We start from the raw sequence: 26062 nt of genomic DNA on the forward strand, positions 1-26062 counted from the left end.
CTACTTCTGTTTACGCTCTGTCGTTTTAGAGATGCGATAAAAGAAATACTCACGAAGCGATGCTCTTATCCTTTGGGACGTGAGTGGTCATTTAGTTGCTCATGGGATGACTTGGGAGGCTGGGACAGAGACCAGGTCCAATACAGCATGTTTGATATTCCCATGTGGCTTCTTTACTTGTTTAGACTGCATCTTTTGATGAATTGTCTTGTTTTATGTTATCTGCAGTTGAGGCAGAGATGAGTAAAGCTAGTTGCTCCTTAAAAACAGAGAGGACAGGACCATCTGGGAAAGGTATTCCATCCACAAACACCGAGTATGAGTGGCTCAATGTCAAATGTCAGTGACTAGTTATGCACAGTCATAATGTAGACACGAAACGCTGAACATGGAGAGCTAAATGCGGTTTTGAAGGTTTTTTCTTTTGTTTTTTTTTTGTTTTTTGGCATTTTCTGCTTTATTTTAACAGTGGCAGTAGAGAGACAGGAAAGAGAGAGAGAGGGGATGACGTGCAACAAAGGGCCCCGGCCGGATTCGAACCCAGGCCGCTGTGGCAAGGACCCAGCCTTATGTGGTGTGCGCTCCACCAGGTGAGCCACCGGGGCGCCCCCTGGAGGGTTTTTTGCTTTTACGTTGAAATACAGGTGGGATCCACTCAACTTAGGTGACATCATCTCAGTGCCAATTTAAGATGATATTCCTCACTGATACTTCAGTTTAACGTTCGAAGTTATTTAATCATAGCCTAGCCTTTCACTAGCCGTGTTTCTATTTGGATAATGATTTTGATCAAGTTTGCTAAATCAATGATGGATTAACTTTATCTTTTCGGATCTGAAATGAAGAGGTGCACACCACAAAAAAAAAAATGTTTTTCCCATCCCAAAAGGCCACTTATTCTCACTTCACTACAAGCCCAGAAAAAGGCACAAATCCCACATTTCCTGTCAGAATCTAAAAATGTAGAGTGGGCTTCTCCGTTTCGACGTCATTGTTTATGTGCTCACCACTTAGATGCCCAAGTTACTCACCATGCGAACCACAAATCTGTCACACAGCCACCAACACAGACGAATGAGAGTGTAACTCATGTCTGTGTTTGTCATACATTGGACAGACCATTTGTACAGGTTGTCTCCCCGACTTCTACCCAAAGTATACTGGGATTGTCTCCGGTCCCCCCTTACTCCTGAAAAGAAGCAAGCGCCTCAAGACATTGGATGGATTTTTTTTTAAATTTTTTTTGAGATACTTTATTGATCTCTGTAGGGAAATTGCTCTGCATTTAACCGTCCTAACTGTGTAGTTAGGGGCGGTGGGCAGCCGCCGTGCAGGCGCAGCACCCGGGGACCAACTCGAATCCGTCTTGCCATGCCCCAGACAGGAGTATTAACCCTAACATGCGTGCCTTTTTTGATGGTGGGGGAAACCGAAACACCCGGAGAAAACCCACCGCAGACACGGGGAGAACATGCAAACGCCACACAGGACAACCTGGGATGACCCCCAAAGTTGGACAACCCCAGGGTTTGAACCAAGGACCTTCTTGCTGTGAGGCGACAGCACTAACCACTGTGGATGGATACAGTTAACCTATGCCAACCTTTCTTATGGCCAGTTGTTTTTTTTAGGCTATATAAAATGCAACTTGATTGATTGATTGATTGATTGATTGATTGATTGACTAGACGAGTACACCTCTTGATCCTGAGACTAAACGGACTTTCAACTCTAAAAAACAGGGTGTTTATTTAGCAGAGAAATCATCCTACTTAGCTAGAAAGTGGCTTTCTGATAATAGAGACAACCCTGGCTGGCAATTGCTACCTATGAGACGGCATAAGTGGATGTTTTCGTCCTTCTTCAATTCGACAAACATGGCGTTTTACGGCCCTGGCCCACTTTTTCCACAATCAGGAAACACATTAGCAGACGAGCCACCAAGGACTGGATCCTGTTGCTATGCCAATGCCTTTAATAAGCGCTCTCTGCCAGAAGAGGTGCAAGTGCAACACTGCGCTTATGTGGTGCGACTGTGTCAGTGACTGCTCACACAACCAGAGGGGGTCTGTGAGTGTAAAAGAATGAGGGCTTGTAAATGGAAACGCTCGCAGCGGCGTTGCTTTTTATAGGCTTGCTAAGCGTGTGCTTTTAAGCCTCCGCGGTGCAAAAACAACAACAAAACAAGCTGAAATCCTTGTTGTTTGTGAATATTTCAAAGTCTAGCATAGACATATAGATGGTGCTTCAGTTTGGTAACCCCAATCCTGGTCAATCAATCAATCAGTCAATCAAATCAAACTATATATCCCACGTTATGTGTATTAAAATGCAATGTGTTTCACATTAAGTTGAAAGTGCTCAGATAAAAAGAAGGTAATGAAAAAAGGAGGCCTGGTGTAGACCATATGTGGCCAAGCCAAAGGTGTGGGTCACAAAGCACAACCATCTTGAACGATGTCCTTACAATGTCAGCGCGATCCCGCCAACAGGAATGATTGATTTACATCCATCGCTAACGAAGACTGACACTGCAGTAGACCAGATACTTCTGATGTCGTGCAATACAAGGGTTCGTTTGTTTCATCTGCACCTAAGACACTAGGTGTTTTTGCAGTCGTTGATAAAAAAAAAAAATTTGTAATCCATCTGTGTGAGCTCTGTTAACTTCCATGTCCCTATTGTCATCTGCTCAGCCTCTCCCCACGGGCCAAAACAGAATAACAACCGACGGTCAGTGTCCTGTGCTCGAGTGCTTCTTCCGTGCAGCTGGATTGTGTGTGCGTGTGTGCTGTGTGTGTGTTTATGTGTGCACTACTTGTGTATGTGCACATGCACGTTCCATTATTCACACAAGAAGGAAGACAAAGAAACAAAAATGTGTATAGGCTCTGCCTCTATAAGACTGTTAGACACTATGAGAACACTGCACATGTAAAAAGCTGATTATCAATATATTTCTATCAAAACTATACATAATATAAAACAAAGGGCAAAAAAAAACAAACTTCTCAGATCATCTCTTGGTACAGCCTACTACTCAAACTCGTACCATATATTTTGTTGTGTGTCGTTATGCATTAAGTTGCATGTAAATTTGCGGTCATCGAAAGGGCAATATTTTAATACTCGATTATGCATGATCTTAAACTTCGCACAAACTAGGTTTACTGTGACAGTAAATGGGTCTTTCTCTGCGAGAGGCAGCTGCACCAGACTGATCCTACGCTGCCTGTTTTTCTCAGCATGACTGTTTGCAGCCATCTTGGAGCTTGACCAGGAAAATTAACACCTGTGATGTTGAGCTGCTTGGCGCCAGCAGTTTGATTTTTTCATCCATCTGTCATCGGATAGGCTTTGTTTTTGGCCTCGAAGGTCTGTTGAGGACAAAAGCTTTGAAGGGGCCACTTTATCATCGCCTCGGGGCAAGCACACCCTGCAGACTCATCTCCATTAATCTCCCCTTTAACCAGAGCGAACAGCGTGGTGAGGGTAGGTGCTGTGGTAAATCTGTTTGGCAGACAGACGGGTGCTGCGGCAGTGCCAACAGAGGAGGGGCCAAGCCACTAATGTGGCTATTAAAAACCCATCTGTTTTCTTGATTACAATTCATTTTACAAGAGTACACATTTGGAGAGATAATAACCACAACTGCTTCCAAGAGTCACACTTTCTAGAGGGAAATCCTATTTTACATTTGCAAATAGTTTGCATGTATTGTCAAGGGTACCTTAACCTAATTTAAAGACGGGATCCAACGATTTTATTTCAATAAATTTTATTTTGTGGAATATCAATGTAATTTTTTCCCCTCAGGTTTAGAAGCATAATTTGAATTGTTATAATTGTTTTAGTGCACCATCTCTGAACACGGCTGATTCTCAGGAGTGCTGAGTTCAAAAGACTCTTTATTAATGGCTAGCTAGCGAGCTAGCTTACATGGTGTTGCTAGGGCAACCATTTGAAAACAGGCCAACTGATGATGACAGCTGATTGTCCAATCAAATCAGGATATTAGATGATGTAATTTATTCCCAGAAGCACATCGTTTTTCTGAAATGATGTAATTATCTTGACAAAGGAGAACTCCTCGTGGGTCTTTAGTAACATTTTCACAACAGCAGCAGTTCGGAAATTTTGGGTAATTTTACATGAACATACCCTCTGTTAAAAAAATACGAGATTGGAAAACATGATTTAATTTGGACTGGGTCTCTGTTTTTAAAGGCGCTATGTGTAATATTTTGGCTTTCCTGAAATATATGACTTGTAAATACCAGTAGGGCTGATATTGGTAATCTGCAATGGGTTGGCGATCTGTCCAGGGGGTCTTCCTGCCTTCTGCCCAGTGCAGGCTGGGATAGATGTACAGATCAATGATTGGATGTTAGTAAAATGGTAAATGGACTGCATTTACACAGAGCTTTTCTAGTCTACCGACCACTGAAAGCACTTTACAGTGCCTGCCTCACATTCACACACTGATGGTGGAGGCTGCCATGCAAGGCGCCAACCTGCTCATCAGGAGCAGTTAACGAGCGGTTCGGTGTCTTGTTCAAGGACACGTTGACACGCTCTCTGCAGGGGCTGGGGATCGAACCAGCAACCTTCCGATCACTAGACGAGCTGCTCTACCTCCTGAGCCATGCAGCCCCCAATAGTAATAATACTAACTGAAACAAAGCAAACAACTCAAGTAGCTGACAGCAAATATGTGGAAAATCCGCTGCATTTCTGTTTGAATTTTTGCCTCGCATGCTTTGTTCATCACGTCACTGAATGAAGAAGCTGGGACTGAGGTCCAGTTTCTCATAGATGACACCAAAAAGTGATAGTAATATGATTTGGCATCATAGGGGTCATAGATTTATTGTAATCTATCCCCCGTCATTTCAGGAAGATATGTTGGGAGGACTCCTTTGTAGTTTCTAGACACAGGAGGACAATTATGTCCAGATAGTGTTTTTCCAGACAGTGGGGGAGCTGGAACGTTTTGTTTAACGCCATTATCTAACTGGAACCAGTCCATCTCCTCTGGTCTGAGCTTCATCCAAACTATCCGTGGAGGAGTGTTCTGTGTTTGGCTTGCGCCACAGCCTTGCCACTGTTCCTCTGTTCAAGGGTACATTTACAGATGTGCCATGTTTGACAGCTCTTGTGATTTAACATCAACACAGTGTTATCGTATGTATTTGTTTGGGGGTAGACATGACACAAAAACTAATATTGCAAATATCTGTAGAAGAAAATTATGACCCACTTGGAATAGAGAAGAGATGGGTGGGTTTACAATTTATCTACTATCCAAATAGCGTCGGGGAAAATGACAATCACAGAGTAATCATGGCAGATCTGGCACCTGGACTCTTTCTTATGTTACTTAAATGTTCTTGCACTGATGTTTTTCTTGGCGGCACAGTAGTGCAGTGGTTAGCGCAGTCGCCTCACAGCAAAAAGGTCCTGGGTTCGAGGCCCGCGGTAGTCCAACCTTGGGGGTCGTCCTCCGTGTGGAGTTTGCATATTCTCCCCGTGTCTGCGTGGGTTTCCTCCCAAAGACATGCAGGTCAGGTGAATCAGCCGTACTAAATTGTCCCTAGGTGCGAGTGTGTGTGTGTGTGTGTCAGCCCTGTGATGGCCTGGCAGCCTGTCCAGGGTGTCTCCCCGCCTGCCGCCTAGTGACTGCTGGGATAGGCTCCAGCATCCCCATGACCCTGAGAACAGTTTGGATAACGGATGATTTTATCTAACAAAAAAACCAAAAACACAACATTTATGCAATTCTTGCGCTGAAAGCATCCCCAGACAAAGAATTTACAAGTAGTTTCAAACACAGATGTATTTTGGAGCAGAAAGCTGCAGTGATGAAGACTTTATATACTAATTCAAAACAGGGCAGGGAGGAAAAAAAACTTCACTTCATGCAGCGTACGCACCGCCCACACCATCAATCAGCCGAGCCATTTGTCTGGCAGGAGATTTTGATCCCCTGACCTTGTTAAAACGAGAGACAAATCCATCAGTGGTGAGACGTACCCTTAATTTGACTTGTTATGACTTAAGATTTAGCTTAGTTTTATCTGTTTGAAGAAGTTTCTTGGAACAGGCGACAAATATCGTTATTAGTACCAAGAAGATTATGTTGATCAGACAAGCTGTAAAACCGAAACCATCTCATCTCCTCACATTTGCAGATGTTTTTATATTTGTTTCCGGGGGAAAAAACGAGATTTCAAGGCTTAATACCGGAATAATGGCTCGACACGGCTATGTGTTAAAGCGTGGAGAAGATCCCTTGGCACTGTGAAACCCAAGCCGTCTTTCCCTTTCATTCGGGGATCTGACGGTGCAGCCAGGCTGAATATACCTTGTCAGCATCTGGGGGCCATCATAAAACCAGGGCAGAGGCCTCACATGCCCAAAACCACATGCCAGGCCTACTGACGTTCCCATGAAAATTCTCTCATCACTCTCTTGCATCCATGGCGAAAGTATCCCGTCTATATGTGGGCACGGCAATGCAGACCCAAACAAATACAACAGGATATGTAAAAGGGGAACTAAGGGTCCATGGGGCAACGCACAAAAGTGGATGTGGAGCAAATTCGATAAAGCGGGTCATGCGTCATCGGGTGCCGCTCTCCCCTGTCTCGTGGACCCGGACGTGTCTATCGCAAGAGATCACCCTCCTCGCCCCCACCGTTTCCACTGTGACCGGCAAATTCCCTCCAGCAAACGGAAATCTACAACTCCTGCCATCACTCCCCACCCCCCCCCCTCCTCCTCTAGTGTACTTCCCCTTTAAGATAGTATCTGTCCTCTCTCTCCTCCTCTCTCTGTCCGTCTGTCTCTCTCCCCTCCTCTCTCTCTCTCACCTGCTGTGTACTGAAGTTCTATGGGAGGATCTTCCCAGATCGGAGGATTTAACATGCCTGGCTCAAGGCTGAAGTCATAAGGAGGCTGATTAGGAATAGCGCTTTCAGCGAACTTCTTCCGCCCGTCAAATGATAGGTGACTGGCTTTGGGATTCGCTCATTCCAAACAGGTAACACAGCCGTACCATCTTCATTGCATCTCGTTTACAGAAGTCTGCAAAAGTGCAGCCTGCACTTGGAAGTGTATTCTAATTTAGGAGAACTATCTAGAACTATACTTAATTGTGAAAGACAATTTTGTTTCATAAAATCACCGGCGCCTTTAATGGGTGCCTCGGAGCCCGGGACTGTGCTGGAGAGATGATGCCAAAAACAAGTCCAATATACAAAATGTTTAACCGAGCACGCATAGCGTTTTAATTATGGAGAGAAACCGTGCACAATTGAGAGGGAACATTTTGGAAAAGCACTCCCATCCGCTTACTTCAGTGGTTTTAAAAAAGTATTTGGAACAAGATGGATGTGAAACTGAAGAGGTTGTGGTTCACAGAAAACAGAATAAATAGGGTTACTGGAGAATGTCTAAACAAATAGGGGCAGTGCACTCACTGCTGCAACAACAACATTCTTCTTACTCCGTGACATTATGTCCCGGACATCTCTTTAAAACCAAGTGGACGCAGCCCTTGCCGTACCGTGAACTTGCCCCGTTTGCACAACTTGAGCTTATTGATTTGTGCATAATGCAGTCTTATATAAATGACGACAAGGGGAATGAAAATAAATGATGGGGGAGACAACAAGTCTGCACTGACCTGATCGCACCCGGTCTCTGTTAGAGCCTGACTGGGTGCCATAAGGCAACATACGCACTGTAGTGTGTCAAGGGGTCATGCATAAATTAGGTTGTGTGTGCACACAGATATACTCCATACACAACGCATACAAACAAGTAAGGGCCGTTCACTGTGTTTTTGGCACTTACTAACGGGATTTTCTTCTTTTCATTTGCTGGAGTTTGCACACCGGCAAATATACATCAAACGTCAGTTATTAGATTTGAATAAATGACAAAACATCCACACCTGTTAAGCGGAGCATCGTGGGGCTTTTGTAATGCCGGCACCAGAGGCGAGGTGGTTCACGTGTAAGATTACAACAAAAAGCACACAGGAAATGTTGGATGTCTGTAGACATTTTCTCTGTTGTCACAAAGATATTTGTTTCGTGTAACGGTGCAATATTATCTTGAGGATTTTTGCAACTTCCTATGACCCAAGCCAGCTGTGGCCTCGGTATCTGAAACTAAAGCAGATTGATTCCAGATAGAACAAGTAACTCAAGACTAATGCCTTATGAATCATTAAATGGCCGCGGCCTCGTTTCCATTATTGTGTTATTCCTAATGTGTCGTTTAAAAAACGGGGTCGAATTTCCTCTATGATCCATCAGCTTTTGATATGAAATGTAGCAGTTTTCATTTCCAAATCATTATGTCCTCTTTTTTTCTACTGCCCGTCTCTCTATCACACACTTTCAGTTCGTAATGTTGCACATTTCATCGTGTCTATTTCAAATGAGAGATGCAGCATCAGACTTCTTTGTTTTGCAAGAAAGAATTGTGTGTGTGTGTGTGTGTGTGTGTGTGTGTTCTCCAAGTGTTGACGCCCTTCACTCCTCCACTAGTAAGATCTTGTCCTTTTAGGTCTTCTTCTCATTTCTTACATTCCCTCCTATTCATCCCAAGCTGGTGGGTTTCCATCCCCCGGAGTTCAGAGGTCTCCATATTAACTTCCTCCAAGGTGTCCTACTCCCTCTACCATTTCATCTTATACATCTGTAGGTAGTCTGTAGGTACAGTATCCAGTGCTATATTCGAGTCCCAGTCAGCTTTCCTATGGATGAACAGGGCCTCCTGCTGGCTTGCTGTGAGATAGACTCTCTCCTCGTCCCACTGGATTTGATGAAAAGCTGAGGGTCTACTCCGTCTTAAGTTTTTTTGTTTTTGGATTTGGCACAGCCTGCGCTTTGTCCAGCTGCGCCTTGAAGCCACCCAGAGCTGTCTGCTGACAGCCACATTGGCAGCTCCACTTATCCCTACCTCCTGAACTTTCTCCATCCTGTATCCACCAGTTTAGAGCTTGAAAAAAGGCTTCATGTAGAGAGCAGCACTCTTTTTCAGTCTTTCCAGCGGCTGTAATGGCCAACTTAAGTATCTCGAGTCTATCATTCAACTCTTGCTCCACAATCGTTCTTCCAACCTGGAGCTCATCAACAACTTCTTGAATGAGGCTTCCTTCCTTTGCGCTGTCAACCAGGACAGCTTATCCACCTCGATATCCATTAAAAATGCGACAAAGTGGGTGTCCGGGTAGCATAGCAGGCTATTCCATTGCCTACCAACACGGGGATCGCCTGTTCGAATCCCCGTGTTACCTCCGGCTTGGTCGGGCGTCCCTACAGACACAATTGGCCGATGTCTTTGGTGGGAAGCCCGATGTGGGTATGTGCCCTGGTCGCTGCACTAGTGCCACGTCGGGGCGTCCGTTTGGGGGAGCGAAAAATGCATAAGTTACTAGAGGGTGAATGTAGATCTTTGCGACAAGGGGGAATTCTTGTGCGAAATGTAGTTCTTCATTCAAACATGACCACTTTTGTCCACAGCGGTGTGCAAATTTCAACAAAAAAACGGAAAACTCCTTGCAGCAGCTTTAAGCTTTCTTACCATCTTGAAAAGGTGATGTAGTGTTTGTTTTCTTTTTATGTCTGGCAAAAAAAAAAAATTCATTCACTCAGTTTGGCTGCCTTGAATTTGTTGTTCTTCGTGAGTTTTTTCAACTTTTCGCTTTCTGCTCCACCTTGTTGTGGTCTAGTCGATTTGGGCGTAGGTCCCATTCACCACTAGTTTGTGTTGGTTGAGCTCACCTCTCAACTCCTCATGATGGCCATAGTCACTCTTGAGCTTGTCAGTCTTTTGAAATCCTTCCGTCTATGATGAAGTTCCACCTTGAGTATCCTAAACATTCTTCTGATCCTTAGCTGCCATGCTCTTTATTTCCACAATGCTCTGTTGCAGTTCAACTCCTTGCTGTAATCGTGACTCTTGTTATTAACATGACCATAGACACTGATGAGGTCAGGGTCTAAAGTCACTTAAGTCATCCTAGACTCTTTAAGTAATGATCAATGGTTTTGTTCATTTGTTCATTCATTGACCATACCCACTTAATCCAATTTATTGTTCCCAGAAGGCACTGGGCAGAAAGCAGGGAAACAGGTCACCAGTTCATCACAGTTGTCCCCACACACATCATCCATATATATGGGAAATTTAGAGTCTCGCCCAATGACTGCTGGGATAGGCTCCAGCATCCCCATGATCCTGAGAGCAGGATAAGTGGTTTGGATAATTGATGGATGAATGGATGGAAGTTAATCTGTCTTGGTACTACTGATGGAAACTGGAATACCAAGAGGAGAGCAATACAAACACAGGGAAAATATTGTATGCAGGGGCGTCCAAGTAGTGTAGCGGTCTATTCTGTTGCCTACCAACACTGGGATTGCCAGTTCGAATCCCCGTGTTACTTCCGGCTTGGTCAGGCGTCCCTACAGACACAATTGGCCGTGACTGCAGGTGGGAAGCTGGATGTGGGTATGTGTCCTGGTCGCCGCACTAGCACCCCCTCTGGTCGGTTGGGGTGCCTTTTTTTGGGGGGGGGACTGGGGGAAATAGCGTGATCTTCCCACGTGCTACGTCCCCCTGGCGAAACTGCTCACTGTCAGGCGAAAAGAAGTGGCTGGCAACTCCACATGTATCGGAGTAGGCATGTGGTGGTCTGCAGCCCTCCCCGGCTTGGCAGAGGGGGTGGAGCAGTGACTGGGATGGCTCAGAAGAGAGAGGTAATTGGCCTGATACAATTGGGGAGAAAAAAATACTGTACGCAAATGCCACAAAAAAAGGCCAGGTGACATTGCTAACCGCTAAGCCGACTTGATCAAAGCTTTGCTACGTTGAGTACATTAAAGGTCATATGTGGAATGTTTTGGCTTTCCTGAAGCATAACATGTCTAATGAATATCAACTGGGGTTGCTAAATGGTATTGATTGAAACAGAGTATATGACTTTTTAAGAGTTTAGATTACATTAGATCACATTTAGATGTGACCAAGAATAGTTAAATAATTTATAAATAGTGGTCAAACCCTTTTTGATGTGCCTCCACACAGGAGACCTGCACCTTAATGGGAGTGGATTCTGGCTCCAAGGACGAGAGGGGGGGGCAATTTCACCAAGGATGGACCACAACGAATCCCAAACGCTTCTCTTCGGAGAGAACCTCATCTATGCCATCACCGTGCCACTGTCCACCGCCATCATCTTGGCCAACCTGTTCATCATCCTGGGCATCGTCTGGAACCGCCAGCTCCACAACACACCAAACTACTTCTTCCTGAGTCTGTTGGTGGCAGATATGTGCACAGGTGTCACGCTCCCCTTCATACCATGGATGGGTCTAAACCGGAACTTAAGTTTCGGCTCCTGCCTGGTGGCCCACATTTTCCCAAACTTCCTCTTCCTGGCCTTCCTCTTCAACCTGGTCATGGTGCACTATGAGCGCTACATGTGCATTGTTAGCCCTCTCCATTACAGTAGCTTCTGGGTGCACCGCAGTTTTCCTCTAGCTTTGCTAGTGGTGTGGGCACCACCATTACTCTACGCATGCTTGCCTGCATTCGGATGGAATAACTGGGCAGGGCGTGATTGGAATGGCTGCTGTACAGATGGACAAAGAAATTCATTGCAAGTAGAGTGTTTGACAAATGGTACCCTTTGCTGCTCCTACCAGCGTGTTTTCCCCAACGCCTTCATCTACTTGGAGGTGTACGGACTGGTTTTGCCAGCTATCCTTGTCATTGCAGCCATGACAGGTCGAGTCCTTTGGATCACCAGAGGCCAAATGAAGGACATTTGTCGCCTCCACCGCTCTGTGGAGAGGGGAGGTCAGGCTTCAGACCGGGAGCAGAGGCTTAATCTGCGGTATACGCGCTGTGTGGCTGCAGTGTCACTAACATTCCTTGCATGTTGGGTGCCCTACATCATTTACATGCATGTCTGTGTAGCATTCCTGCTGAGCGAGACTAAATGGAGTTCTACCACTCACATAGTGCTGTCTTGCACAGGTATTGGAAGTATGTCAGTTGTGCCACTGGTGCTTGGGCTAGCCAACAGGCAGTACACAGAACCAGCGTGGAAAGTCCTTCAGAAACTCAGAGACAGGTGGAGACGAAGGATGAAGGAATCAGAGGAAATTGCGCTCTGACGAATAAAAATGACTTTCTATACTTAAGACGATCAATGTGCAGCTGTTAATGCAGCCAGTGACATGGATAGACTATAGATGTTTGCTGCAACGACGAATGATGATGTTTTTCGTGTAAGGCAACTTGGAAGTCAGCTCCACCACAGGTCCCTTTGGCACTGTCTCTATGGGAATGTGAATTTGGCCTAATAAAAGGTCTACTTAGCGCTTTGAGTGGCTGTTGCAGCTAGAAAAGTGCTATATAAATGCAATCAATCCATCCAGCCATACTGTCAAAACAAACTCAATGCAACCCAATGCTGAGGTTCACGATTGAAACCCTGGTGTTCCCTCCAGCTCAGCCAGGTATTGCAGGAAGCACAATTGGCAATGCTCCTGAGTGGGAAGCCAGTTGGTTTAATGTGTCCCACCATTGCAACTAGCAACTCCTACAAGTGGTGGGATGCCTGTAGCTGCAGGCGGAAGCAGCATTTATGAAGGATGTGCAGTTTTGAACGTTTACATTTTGGCAAACAACGACTGACCAATGTGTCTGTAGTTAGAACTGCAACATACAGAGAGATGCACGATTTTTTAAAATGGTTTCATATTAATTCAAAAATAGCCTCATTAAAAAGAAACAAGCCATCTGGGTAAAACTTACATATAAATAAACTCTGGCCAACTTCCAAAGATCCTCTGGTTACGTTTTAGGTTCTTTTTACTGAACTTTCCAGGAGTGATTGAATTTCTTTTTTCTTTTGGACTGAAATGATGTGAATGTTAACTTGAAAAATTGTCACCATGCTTCTGTGTACTACCTGTTCAGCCATAGGTTTGATGAAACATTAAATGAAGGTTTGATCAAATCAGCCATGTATCTCCCATGTAAAACTGTATTACACTGAAGTGTAGTCATTCCAATAATCAGTACAGTTCTTATCTAGAGTGACAAATTAGTTGCTTTTATGTTTGAACCAGTCATCAACCTTTCATCATGCTGTTATCCGCTTCCGGTGTGGGAAGATGGCGACGTGAATTCACGTTCGCAGCGGCCTCGCCCAGTACTGGTGTGGGAAGACGGCAGTGTGAATTCCCATTTGCGGCGGCCTCACCCAGTACCGTCAATGCAGTGTCTTTGTCCACGTCTGCATCTAAGTTTTTGTCTTTGTTTATTGGCTGGGAGAACTGGCGCTGGATCGGCTGTGAGAGCTTGGTCTGCTGCGCTGTGGGCCCAGGGACCATGGTCTTGCCTGGAGCTGCACCAGAGCAGGTAACATCGAGAGCGGTCTGACAGGACGCGGAAGCGGGGCAGGCTAAGCTAACTGCTAGCCCATGCAGACCGGCAGTTCCGGCAGTCATCCTGGCTGGCATTTGTTTCCTTGGACAGTGATTTTTTTTTTCCTTTGGTTTAGTTTGGATATATGTGTTAGTTTGAATACGTGTGTTATTGTAGTCCTTGAATGTGTTTTTGTCTGTATGTTGTACTGCTGTGGGCTGGGGAAACGGCATTTCGTTTCATTTCATGTGCACAAATACATGAGGTGAAATGACAGTGTTCCTGATTCCTGATTCCTATTTTTGGTCAAATTATCTCACTGCAGGGCGTCTGAGTAAGCGTAGCAGTTTATTCCATTGCCAACCAACACAGGGATCATTGGTTTGAATCCCCCATGTTACCCTCTCGCTGGTTCGAATCTTCGTGTTACCTCCGGCTTGGTCGGGTGTCCCTACAGACACAATTGGCCATGTCTGCGGGTGGGAAGCCGGATGTGGGCATATGTCCTGGTCGCTGCCCTAGCGCCTCCTCTGGTTGGTCGGGGTGCCTGTTCAGGGGGGAGGGGAAACTGGGGGGAATAGCGTGATCCTCCCACGCACGACATCCCCCTGGCAAAACTCCTCACTGTCAGGTGAAAAGAAGCGGCTGGCGACTCCACATGTATCGGAGGAGGCACGTGGTAGTCTGCAGCCCTCCTCTAATCGGCAGAGGGGGTGGAGCAGTGACCGGGACGGCTCGGAAAATAGGGTAATTGGCCGGATACAATATGGGAGAAAAGGGGGGGAGGGTAAGAAAAGTTATCTCAGTACTCTTGGGTACATTTGTTCTGGTTTCCATGAATTTCACTTTTTCAGCCATTTCTGAGAAGCGAGTTTGAAAGTAAGGGAGCTCATTTCTTGTGAAAAGATGCAATGTCCTGTTTTGGGACTATTTCTCAAAAGCGTATCTGGATCAAGCAAAGCCATTATTCCACAGCGCTGAGAGACGATATAACCATTTGTTTCCTCTGGATAGAAAAATCAAAATCAAAATAAATATACAACTCCTCGCATTGTGCTTTAAAATGGATGAGAGGGGTTTGGAGAGCTCTAAATTGCTGTGTGTACATAAGTTGAACCTGCTGAAAATTCCTCCTTCCGTCATCCCCGGCCTGCAATGTTTACACCTTCCTTCATAACCAGTGTTTATCTCCACGCTGGTATGTGAGCCGAGGGGAGGAACAGGGGATGCATTCACCCTATTCGATCATCTAGAGAGCAGTGGCTCTCAATGTGGGGTCTGGGGACCCACAGGGGGTACTTCAAGGCCTACGAGGTGGTCCGCAGGTAAACGAGGGATAATTTAATTTCATAGGCACTGTATAGCCAGAAGACATGCAGTGACTTGCAGGGGGGGGGGGGGGTTCAGCCCTTAAACATGGAAGAGAACAAATCTTTTTATAAAAACTATCAAAATTAGGTTAAAGAGTGACTCTAGGTTTCAAATGGATGTACAAACTAATGCTAAATCGACAGCTACAAAGACTTCGGATTAGGGTTGTGTTTTTTTTGGGGGGGGGTCCATTATCAGAATATTTTCCCTGCAGATCTCCCACTGATCTGAAGGAGATGGCAAGCCTACATGATCCTACATCAAAATAGTAGACAAGAGGGGTGGGAAACTGCACACAGAGCCAATAAATTTATTTCATGCACTACAGTAGATTATATAACTTCCCCACTAAAAAAGGGATCATGGCTGACTGCATGTTTAAAGGGAAAATTCAACAAGTCTGCAGACATGTTCAGTCATGTGTGGATAAGGTGTTAAACTGTTATATGAAATAACCCTTTTACCATTGTTGTGCTTTTTTTTCTTAACCATAGTTGTGCTCCTTTCTCATCAATCTCTCAATGTTGTTTTTGCTGTAAAAAAACAGTGGAGTAAAACCATCGATTTTTAAACTGTCGTTTGGCAATGATGTTACCTACCTGCATTGTTGTGGATACACATACGAAGGCACTGGGACCTATTGTATACCTACTCGTGTTAATCAAGTCACGCCAGCATCTGATTTTCTCTTAGCAGAGGAGATCTGGAGATGAGAGCCAGAGGGTTTCAATAAACAAGGTCTTTGCTACGTGACATTATGAGAGACAGATTATCATCACTGAGCCAGAGTTAGAGGCTCTGTGCGTGTGTGTGAAAATGCACATGCAAAAACACGTGCATTTTCATTATCTGCACTGGCTAACTGCGGGGGGGGGGGCTACCGTGTTGTGTACTGGAAATGCAATGAAATTTCCCTAGAATCTCACGTCATGATATAATAAAGCAGAACGGTGGACAAAAGGGTCATATTTAACGTCGGAGGAACTTCCAGTGTCAACAGTGATGCTGATTTACAGTGTGCGCCTGCGTGCTGGACCGATTCTGCGCACAGGCATTCTAGGCACACGCCTGGGGCCTCGCCGCCACTAGGGGGCTCACAGAGAGATAAAGAACGCCAACCGCTAAATTAAATAGCCTATTATTGATTAAATATTATTTAATAATGTAATAAATAACGCTTAACACATACTTCTGTAACCGGTTATTTTCTTGCCCGGTGCGGGACTCAAACGGGGTGTACTGCACCACAAGGCGACGTCACTAACCGCTCGGCTAAAGGGTCGGACTCGTTAGCTAGGGGCTAACGGGTCTTATTAGTAATTTACACTTCCATCCATTGTCTGAATCGCTTATCCCGCTGTGAGAGTCGCGACCCCCTTTAGTCGAACGGTTAGCGATGCCGCCTTGTGGTGAGGTACACGCCGGATCGAGTCCCACAGCGGGCGGAAATATGCTTGACATAAATTTCTTTACAAATATTTTCGAAGTAAAATTCCGATCTAAAACTCTATTCCAACGTTTATATATTTAAAATACACAACGTTCGCGACAGTGTGCGGGAAAAAGTATTTCTGGTTCAGTGGCGTTCATACTCGTACGTTACCAGCAGCGACCGTGGGATTTTGTTACTATACATTATTATTGCAATATAATAACGTTACATTTATATAGCGCTTTTCTAGACATCCAAAACGCATCACACTGAAGGGGGTAACTCACTCCAACCACCACCAATGTGTAGCACTCACCTGGGTGATGCACGGCAGCCATTTTGCACCAGAACGCTCACCACACATCAGCTTGAGGTTGAGAGGAAGGCGGTGTCCATACGGAGACAGCCAGACTGGTAATTTTGCCAGGACACCAGGGAACCCCCCCTACTCACTGCGATAAGTGCTACGTGATCTTAATGACCACAGTGCGTCAGGACCTCGGTTTAACGTCTCAGCCGAAGGACGGCATCTCCTGCAGCACAGCGTCCTCCCCCGTCACTGCACTGGGGCGTTGGGATTTGATATTTGTTGTTTTTATTAAGAGTAGAGGGAAGACTGCCCCCTACTGGCCCACCAACACCACCTCCACTTACACAGCTATACAAAAAGTTTCGAGTGAAATTTTGATTTATTACTACGCATGGGCGTAACTTATGGGGGGGGTCAGGGGGGACATGTCCCCCTCAATATTTAGAAGAGGTGAATTTGTCCCCCCAAAAAATATATCATGAATGATAATGTTAACTCCCTCGCCAAAAAAGGTCAGTTCAGACCCCTCACGAACTAGCTAGCTAGCTAGCGCTTGCTAACAGTAGCCCCTAGACGTTTATGTTAGCTTAAATTAACTTGAACTGATAATTTCGGGCACATGAGATAACATAATAGGTACATCTACAAACCAGTTTGTGCCAAGGGTATTGTATTAGTTCAAATGCATCTACATTTCCACAATAAATTGATGTAGAAAAAGAGCAAATTGGTGCATACAAATTCACCAGAATGCAGGAAATTAAATGTGTGATGCTCAAAATTTCCAGGGGAGGACCCCCTGACCCCCCGCTAAATGTGTCCCCCCCAATGTTCAAGTGAAACTTACTCCACAGCAACATTGTAGCAGCTAGTAGTACCGAACCATATGCAACGGAGAGTCGTGTGCATGCAGGATTTCTTTCCTGCCAAACAGCTGGTTTTACTAGCTAGTCCTGTCCGGTCTGGTTGAAGGTGTGTCTTTCGGTGGAACCAACAAAACCTGCACACACACACTGCTTTTCCATAACACGCGAGCGATGTTCCGCTCATGGGAAAATCACCAGGGGAGGACGCGGAAGACAGAGCTATTTCGGGACGAGGCTGCCGATCTTTCTCACGACTCCCCTGTTGGTGCCTTATCTCCACCAGAGAGCCTCTCCCTCCTGTTCTCCAAACAGAAACAACACAGCTATACTAACATGCCTTTTCACAATAAGAGCCGAATTATCAGCCTCGCCTCATGTTCTCGCACATTTGCCGCTGTGTTTATTCTCGCTGAAAGCACCGGAGGGAGACAAAAGTAGAGAGGGGGTGTGACTCGCCATGATGTGTGCGGCTGTTTGGAGATACTACGTCTGAATGTAAAATGCTTTGCAGTCCCGTGATTATGCTTAAACTTTCTATACGGTCGTGACCCGACCGACCCGTGACCTCGCAATAATGCCCCCCTGTGGCTACGCAGCGCCTGTTTGTGCCTCCCTGGCATTTGTAGACGCAGCGCAGGCAAGACCCAGCAAACGAAAAAAACGTCCCCAGCACGTCCCCTAAAGGTCCCCTCCGAACGTCCGGTAAATGTCATTGTGTAGGGTTTTCGTTACGTCTCGGGGACGTCCTTGTAAGGTCCCGAGGACATTACAGAGGAAGATTAGGGTAAAGTCCTCTAGTCTAGACGTCCCCCTGACGTCCCGGGGACGTTACTGCGGGACACGACTCTCCGTTGCATACGGCTAAGCACTACTAGCTGCCGATAGATTGTGCCTCTGTGTTGGGAAATGAGTGCTGTAATGTCCTCGGGACGTTACAAGGACGTTAAGGGAAAGTCTTCTGGGAGTCCCCGGGACGTCAAGGCGATGTTATTGTGGGGCGTCCCTGTCCCGAGGACATTACAGGGACGTTAGGGGAAGTCTTCTAGGCGTCCCTGGGATCTCACATGGACGTTAGGACATTACAGGGACATTAGGGGAAAGTCTTCTAGGCGTCCCCGGGATTATAAGGGGACGTTATTGTGGGACGTCCATTAGGAGAAAGTCTTCTAGACACCCCGGGGACATCACGTGGAGGTTAGGAGGACATTACAGGGACGTTAGGAGAAAGTCTTCAAGACGTCCCCGGGACGTCACGTGGACGTTAGGGTTAGTCTTCTAGACATCCCCGGGGCGTCACGGGGATGCTGTGGGATGTCCTTTGAACGATAACGTCGATAATGATACTGTCCCCGTGACATAATGAAAACCCTACACAATGACATTCACCGGCTGTTCGGAGAGAACCTTTTGGGGACATGCTGGGGACGTTTTTTTTTTTGCTTGCTGGGGAGACACTACTTCACGCACACGCTTCATACCACAAGTTCCTCATTTTATTCCGCACTTAATTCATTAAGCCCTAACACCGTTAGCCATGTAGGCCTCCGTTTCCTAAAGACAAGACAGAATCCGTTCTGCAGGTGAAAATAACACAATGAGGCCAGAGTTGGTAGACACACCACAAGAAAACTTAGCAAAGTAGGCACAGATAAGAATTGTTCAAAAATACGTTGACATTTGCAAATGTCTCCAACTCCCAAGGTTTAAAAAAAAGAAAAAGAAAAGGTCCCAAGACAGTAAACAGGAGTTAAACACACGAATTTGGCAAAGTCAAGAGGCCCACACGAAGAGTCCTCACGCAATTAATTATGTTACATTCACTTTCATTTATTTCAGTTGTTTTTCGAACGGCTAAGAGTGCAAATGCAGGTTGACACGTGAAGGTGAATTTTGATATTGCGTTCAGGTTCTGCAGAGCGGCGTCTTGCTGAGGGACAGCTGTCAATCATCAGCGTACTGTGAGCTCTGGGACACAACCTTGCCCGCCTCCACTTCCACTCGGATCAGCAGGCGTTTCTTGGAGATGGGGATTGTTGCCATGACGATGGGTTCTCTGAGGAAGGGCTTCACTGGCGGCTGTTGCTTCGATGGAGAGTCAACGTCTGCATGCAAGTAAGGACGTGGATTGGTTGGTTTGTTTTACAAATCTAAGCAAAAGAGAGGGCTGATTTTAGTGGGACGCGAATCATCGATCAATTGTGAAATGAAAGCACAATTTAAGATAAAAAACAGTTGCTAGATTTTTCATGACAAATTCTGGAAATTTCTAGAGCCTTTACAATGGCTCATCTCATATGTTCCCCACTGTCCAGTTTTTAGAGGTATAGTCTTTTTAAAAAGTGTAAAATGCATATTGTGCTAATCAGATGTTAGGCAGCAAATGTTGGAAGAAATGTGATCAAACTGATGATGATGTCATAAGTGGTTGTAGAGTCAAGGAAAGAAATTACTTGAAACATTTTATCTTAACAAGTCACAAAATTATCCTTAGAATTCATTGTAATCAGTATTAATATTATCATTATTTGTAGTAGTAGTAATTGTGGAAGTGGCAGTAGAGATAGTTTTAGTAGTAATAATGGTTATGGAAATATTGGAATTATTTTGACAATTACTATTGATTGATAATATATTGTGCGTATTATTGATAAAAACTGATGAATTGTCAGGAGAAGACATGAGAAAGACTCTTACCCGATGACCGCATGTGGTCATTCATTCTGCAAAGAGGTGAAGGACACTTGTTATTCGCAAGTATTTATGCGTCACAGGATGTGAATTTTATCTCACGATATTAGCAGATAAGCTCAACATTAAAATCATGCAACTGCAGCTATGCACACATAAACCCTTCCAAGGAACTCTACCACACACACTCTCTCTCGCTCTCTCTCGCTTACCCTCGCTCTCTCTCGCTTATTCTCTCTCTTACACACAATCTCTTCGCTTACCCTGCCACCCTCTTATCCCCACCCATCTGTTCCACCCTCGTCACCTCATCCGTTCACCACTCCTCAACCAATCCCACTCGGGATGTCACAATCCCACTCCTGGCCATTCTCCTGCCCTCCTCACCTCTTCTCCTCCCCCTCCAGCAGCTTGCGGTAGGTGGCGATCTCGATGTCCAGGGCCAGCTTGAGGTTCATGAGCACCTGGTACTCGCGGACCTGCCGGGTCATGTCCTGCTTGGCACGCCTCAGGGCCTCCTCGAGTTGGCCGATGTTCTCCCGGGCCTGCTCCATGTTCTCCTGGGCGTCGATCTCCATGTCCTTGATGTCTTTTTCCGCCGACTCTTTCTGTGGGGAAAACAGCATAGGTCAGAGAGAATTAGGCTGGTTGGATGCATTTGATGATGTGGTAGATTTCACAAAGCACTCAGTCATTGTGTTAATTGTTTTATGTTGTGATTTGATGAGGTTGTAGATAAATTGGTAAAGGCATACAGGGGTTTGCACACATGGATGCATTTGTTTGTGGTGTACATGTGTAATTTTTCCCCTTTGAAGATGATGCATTAAAAATCTGTCATTTTTATATGCTAGTGCATGAATGTGCACGTGTATCTTTAAGTGCATGTGTTTGTATGTCTGTGTGGTATTTAGACACGTTTTACATCTGTGTGTGTGTGAGACCCCATACCTTTTTCTTGAGGGATTCCAACTCCCCATTGAGTCTCTGGATGAGACGCAGCAAGTCTGCAATCTCTTTCTTCATGTCACGCACATCCTGCTCATGCTTTCCTGCTGACAACATCAAGTCATCCATCTGAATAGAAGAAAAGAGTTTAAAAAAATAGTAAACGTTATTCAGTTATTGTACTTTGTTTTATTTTTTATCCAGAGGAAGTTCTGATGAGCAAAACATGTTTCTGTCCTGACTCCATTTTTTAAATTTAGCTTTGCTTGCATTTGAGAATTGCCCAGGACATCCTCTGTTCGATACTTGAGGCAGCTGCATTGGAACGGTTACAAGTTTAAGTGCCTTGCTCATAAATCTATATTTTCTCCCCCTTCACCTTTTTCTGGTTCCACTGATTGGCTTCCTCCCTGGTGCGGGTGGCCATGTTGTTGTACTGGACCTTGACACTTTCAATGATCTCATCCATGTCCAGCGCCCGCTTGCTGGTGTCGCGCATAATCACCGTCTCATTCTGGACCTGCGACTCCAGCTCCTTGATCTCCTGTTAAAAGGAGCGGAAAGGAGGAGAAGAGTGGGGACATTTCCAATTTCATTCTGAAATGTCACAATCCTTTTTTAAATGGTTTCTCTCAAACATTTATCCATTAATATTTGGAAAAAAGGTGGTGATTTTTTGTTTGAAACTGTAACAGGAATCCTCAATATATTACCATCGTGTTACCATGACAGGAGGTATTCATTTTTTTCTAAAGTGGTGGGTATCTTCACTGGACTGAAATTCGCAACTTCTAATTATTGTTCACCTATACTTTGGTCATAATGTTAAGTTTATATTTGTGACAGTGATATGTACACATCACCAGTGAACTGCTCATTTGCATGTGAAAACTTGTTTTCCCAATAACAGGAGTCTATACTATATATATAATTAGAATGTGTGTATATTATATATATATATATATATAATGTGTGTATATTATAAATATGTTTCTGTAATCTGTACTCACACCATTAAGACAGAATTCTGCAGATTTATTATGTGCCAAACAGTCTGTATTCAGTTAGAATTTAATAAACACAGTTGTACTCAGCTCTCATAAGAGACTCAACTAACTCAACTACACCCTATACCACTTCAGTGAGTTTGTTACCATCTAAAGGTGAAAAACCATCTATAAGCGTGGAGCTGATCTTGGGACCAAGTGATGTAAGCATAGCAGAATAAACAAACCTGCATATAATAATGGGTTTACATTATATGTGTAAGGATTGACAACAGTCAATGCAATTTTGTCAATGGTTGCTCATTGGCACACCTAAATCAAATGGACCCATCATTAATGTTATTATCTGTAGGTGTTTACATCACTTGTACCAAGATCAGCCCAGCACTTATAGGTGGTTTTTCACTTTTAGATGATAGTAAAGTCACTAAAGTGGTTTTGGGTTGCTCTTCAATACACGAAAGTCACTGAAGTGGTATAGGGTGGCTCTTCAATACATTATTATTTCATATGAAATACACTGCTATATTGATGTAACTGAGCTGACAACAAACATGTACAATGAACTACATGAAATCTTAGTTAGGAATTTTGATATACAAGTAAAGATTAAAAAGGTAGTTAAGGGCGATGTAGTGTATTGTGATCTGAGCATCCTGGAAGGCTTTCAATCAACCATACCTCTTCATAGCCCCGCCTGAGGAACTCCAGCTCTCCCATCAGGTCCTCCAACTCCAGAGCCAGGTCTACTGTTGCCAAGTGGCCTTCATCAACATCCTGTCACACACACACACACACACACACACACACACACACACACACACACACACACACACACACACACACACACACACACACACACACACACACACACGATATACTACCATTGTTTTGTTTTCCTACTTTAAGATATTTGGCAGGAGTAGACTTCACATCATTCCAAATAATTAGAGCAAAACACTTCTTTTCTGTCATTACCATACAGGCAATTAATTATGGATTAGCAGCAAGTGGTCCAGTCTGACGTCATTTTGTAGTAACATGTCATAGCCGCAAGATGGCGTATGGTTCACCGTCGCAAACCCCAAGCTATTGTTCCATTCGGAAAGAAAAAGTTGCCTCAAATTATGTCTGCAGAGTACAGCCTGCTGGAAACTCATTAGAAGAAATAATAAATTCTGTGACTGAAACGGAGAAAAGTCATCAAACAAACAAAAAAAAATGTTCTGGGACTTAAATGTTATCTTTTGATTGAATCTATTGCTAACCAGAAGCTAACGGTCCCTGACCGTAACTTGAACAATAGTACCATTTTTCAAAAGCACAACATTGCTCTTGTGAAATACTGCTTCAAAATCCGTAATACTGCGACCGCAAGACAGCATCTGACTCGACGAACCAAACGGGAATGTGATTTAGCTAACCCCGTATGACAGATGATTAGATTTAATTTTTCTACTGGCAAGATATTTCTTCAGGATTTTGGCGTACGAACCATCCGCCATCTTGCCACGAATTTGCGTCCTAGAACACGGCTGGGCCACTCCAGCAATTAATCTCGCCGGGTAATCAATCCGTACCTTTTTGGTGACGATAAACTCATTCTCTAGATCGCTTTTCTTCAGAAACTCATCTTCGTACCTGAAACCGAAGGTTAAAAGAAAATGAACACTCCTGATAACACTGAACAAACAACACAGTATCTGAAACAGACAATTGCAAAAGCGACCCCCCCCCTCACTTCAGTTTGGTCTGTTCCACATCCTCCTGGCTCTTGAGGAGGTCGGCCTGCAGCTTGGCGCGGTCACGCTCCAGATTGTCCACCTGCCTTTGCAGTTCCATCTCCAGCTGCTGGACCACCTCGTCGATCTTCCCCTTGTAGTTCTCCTGGTCCTGGAGGATCTTCAGCCTGGTGTCCAGGACCTTGTTCTGATCCTCCAGGTGTTTCACCTACAGGGGAAGATAGAGAGACATTGTCAAAGGTGGAGCGGAGGGTGGCTTCTTGGGCTCTAGCCATTGAGGTTTCCCCAAAAGCTCCGAATCTTTAAGGTTTTTCAAAATAACCAACCTTGTGCCATTTCCCCTCAGTCTCTCTGGCCGGCCTGGCAAATCAATGGAGCGAAAGCTCCATTATTGGGGAAATGTCGCCATCTATAGCTCCGCCCTAACATGTTCATGCTCCAACTGCAATCAAATCAAATACGCAGACGTCCCACCCCTCTACGACACAAACAGGCAGGTCCTGGAGTCACATGGAGCTTCTCTCATTTCTTCTCTGATTTCTAAGCAGATTTATGGACGTGTATTTGCAAAGGAAATCGGACATAACTGTATTCTTGGAAAGAGGAAGTCGCGCTGAATCTAAAAACATGTGTGTCATGTCTGTGTGGATAAAGGAGAAGTGGCCAGGGCAAACAAAGTACCGCTAAGATGATAATGATATATATATGACAATGTTGTTTATCCTGCTATGCTGTTCCCCAAAGAAATCTAATATAATTTGAGTAAATGTTCTTCTGCTGGCCCGATATTCAATTCAGAGTACTTGGCATTGTTGGGGATCCTTGATTTGCGACTATACTCTTGCAGCTCCGTGCAGTAATTTAATATGTCGCCAGGTGGCGTCATTGCAACCCTCAGACAGTTTTCTTTTTCTTTTTTTTAAACCCAAAGCAGACCTAAATATCCCGTCCCGAGGGCTGATAAATCCACATGAACTTGACTGTGGGCTTTGGGTTGATCTTAGTTTATTTGATTTAGTTTTACAGAGGCAGTGCACACTGATAAACATTTTCCGTAAATGTTCATTTCAACTGTGGTCCCAAGGCAGGTGCAGACTACAGATACAAAAAGAATTTAATAATAATAATAATAATAATAATAATAACAATAAATGAATTTAAGAGAAATAAATAACCTGATATAGCCTACTGTACAGATAAGTTGAACTACAGAAACACAGTAAAAGGTGTCCCTCTTGAAGTAATACACACTTTTAACCATAACATTTTGACGCATTATGAAAAATGTTTTTTTTTCATAAAAGTTTTTTTTTCTGTCCAGAAATTTTAAAAAATGATAATCATTTAAAACAGTAGCCTATTATAGCCTGATACTCTCTTGTCCAATACAAAAGACCAGAACGATGAGACTGTTTCATGGTTAATGGATGTAATTGGTTAATTGGTGTCCAGGGGTGGGGGTGGGGTGGGGGTATAAGAAATCAGAAGTGGACGAGAGAATAAAAATAATAATCGGGGTGTTTTCCCATACCTTCTCGATGAAAGCAACGAATCTATCGTTGAGTCCAACCATCTGGTCCTTCTCTTTGGTCTTGGCACACTGGTCGTTCGGGTCCAGCTTGGCGGTGGTGGGCGCGGCGCTCCGGGGCGCGGCGGCCCTGCCGGCTGGAGAGTAGGACTGGCTGCTGTACCCCCCAGGTTTAGACATGGCGTTTTCAGAGAGGACGCGACAATGTTGGCACCAGGATGACAGAGATCGGTATTGCCGAGGACGAGAGTGGAGAGAAAGGGCCCCCACACCTTTGGCATCACCTGCTTTTCAAGGTGGACAAGGACCACCCCCTCGCCTCCCAGGAGTTGGTCGGCGTCCAATCAAAAGAACACAAGTGCAATTAAGTCGATAGGAAGATCAAAATAACAAACATGAAATACACGAATTTCGACTTGGAACCTGTTGGAGCAGAGGTGTGCTGGTCACGGAGAACCAATAGCGTGTCAGTAGAGGGGGGAAGGGGGAGGGGGCGTTTTTTTACGCATGACATAGCGGTATAAAGACGGTATGACTTTCTCTGCAGGTTTACCTGACCAGGTAAAATCAGCCAAAATCCTCCCTTTCGTATCCCACCATCTCCTCCTGCACACACACACACACAAACACACACACACACACACACACACACACACACACACACACACACACACACACACACACACACACACACACACACACACACACACACATA

General features: G+C 44.7%; 2 protein-coding genes across 2 annotated transcripts; one reads left to right on the top strand and one right to left on the bottom strand.

The window, feature by feature from the left end:
- The first annotated feature begins 6979 nt into the window (after nt 1-6979).
- LOC130131550 (G-protein coupled bile acid receptor 1-like) lies at nt 6980-12863 on the top strand. The gene is made up of 2 exons (XM_056301284.1): nt 6980-7042; nt 11104-12863. Exon 2 carries the CDS (start codon nt 11172-11174, stop codon nt 12195-12197), a length of 1026 nt encoding a protein of 341 aa, XP_056157259.1. The 5' UTR covers nt 6980-7042; nt 11104-11171; the 3' UTR covers nt 12198-12863.
- Nucleotides 12864-18993: 6130 nt separating this feature from the next.
- Nucleotides 18994-25527, bottom strand: LOC130131389 (intermediate filament protein ON3-like). The gene is made up of 9 exons (XM_056301067.1): nt 25351-25527; nt 23819-24027; nt 23658-23718; nt 22759-22854; nt 21450-21614; nt 21074-21199; nt 20510-20730; nt 20129-20154; nt 18994-19536 (listed from the first exon to the last, which is right to left on the bottom strand). The coding sequence occupies exons 1-9, from the start codon at nt 25525-25527 to the stop codon at nt 19376-19378; spliced, it is 1242 nt and encodes a 413-aa protein (XP_056157042.1). The 3' UTR covers nt 18994-19375.
- Between the last annotated feature and the right edge of the window lie 535 nt (nt 25528-26062).

This window comes from Lampris incognitus, chromosome 21 (genome assembly GCF_029633865.1).
Source record: "Lampris incognitus isolate fLamInc1 chromosome 21, fLamInc1.hap2, whole genome shotgun sequence".
NCBI lineage: Eukaryota > Metazoa > Chordata > Actinopteri > Lampriformes > Lampridae > Lampris > Lampris incognitus.

Excerpts from the sequence above, each read along its gene's own strand:
- LOC130131550 (XM_056301284.1), top strand. The coding sequence starts at position 11,172 with ATGGACCACAACGAATCCCAAACGCTTCTCTTCGGAGAGAACCTCATC.
- LOC130131389 (XM_056301067.1), bottom strand. The coding sequence starts at position 25,527 with ATGTCTAAACCTGGGGGGTACAGCAGCCAGTCCTACTCTCCAGCCGGC. Across the intron at positions 24,028-25,350 it reads TCGTTGCTTTCATCGAGAAG|GTGAAACACCTGGAGGATCA; the intron begins GTATGGGAAAAC and ends CTTCCCCTGTAG. Across the intron at positions 20,731-21,073 it reads TGGAATCCCTCAAGAAAAAG|AAAGAGTCGGCGGAAAAAGA; the intron begins GTATGGGGTCTC and ends TTTTCCCCACAG.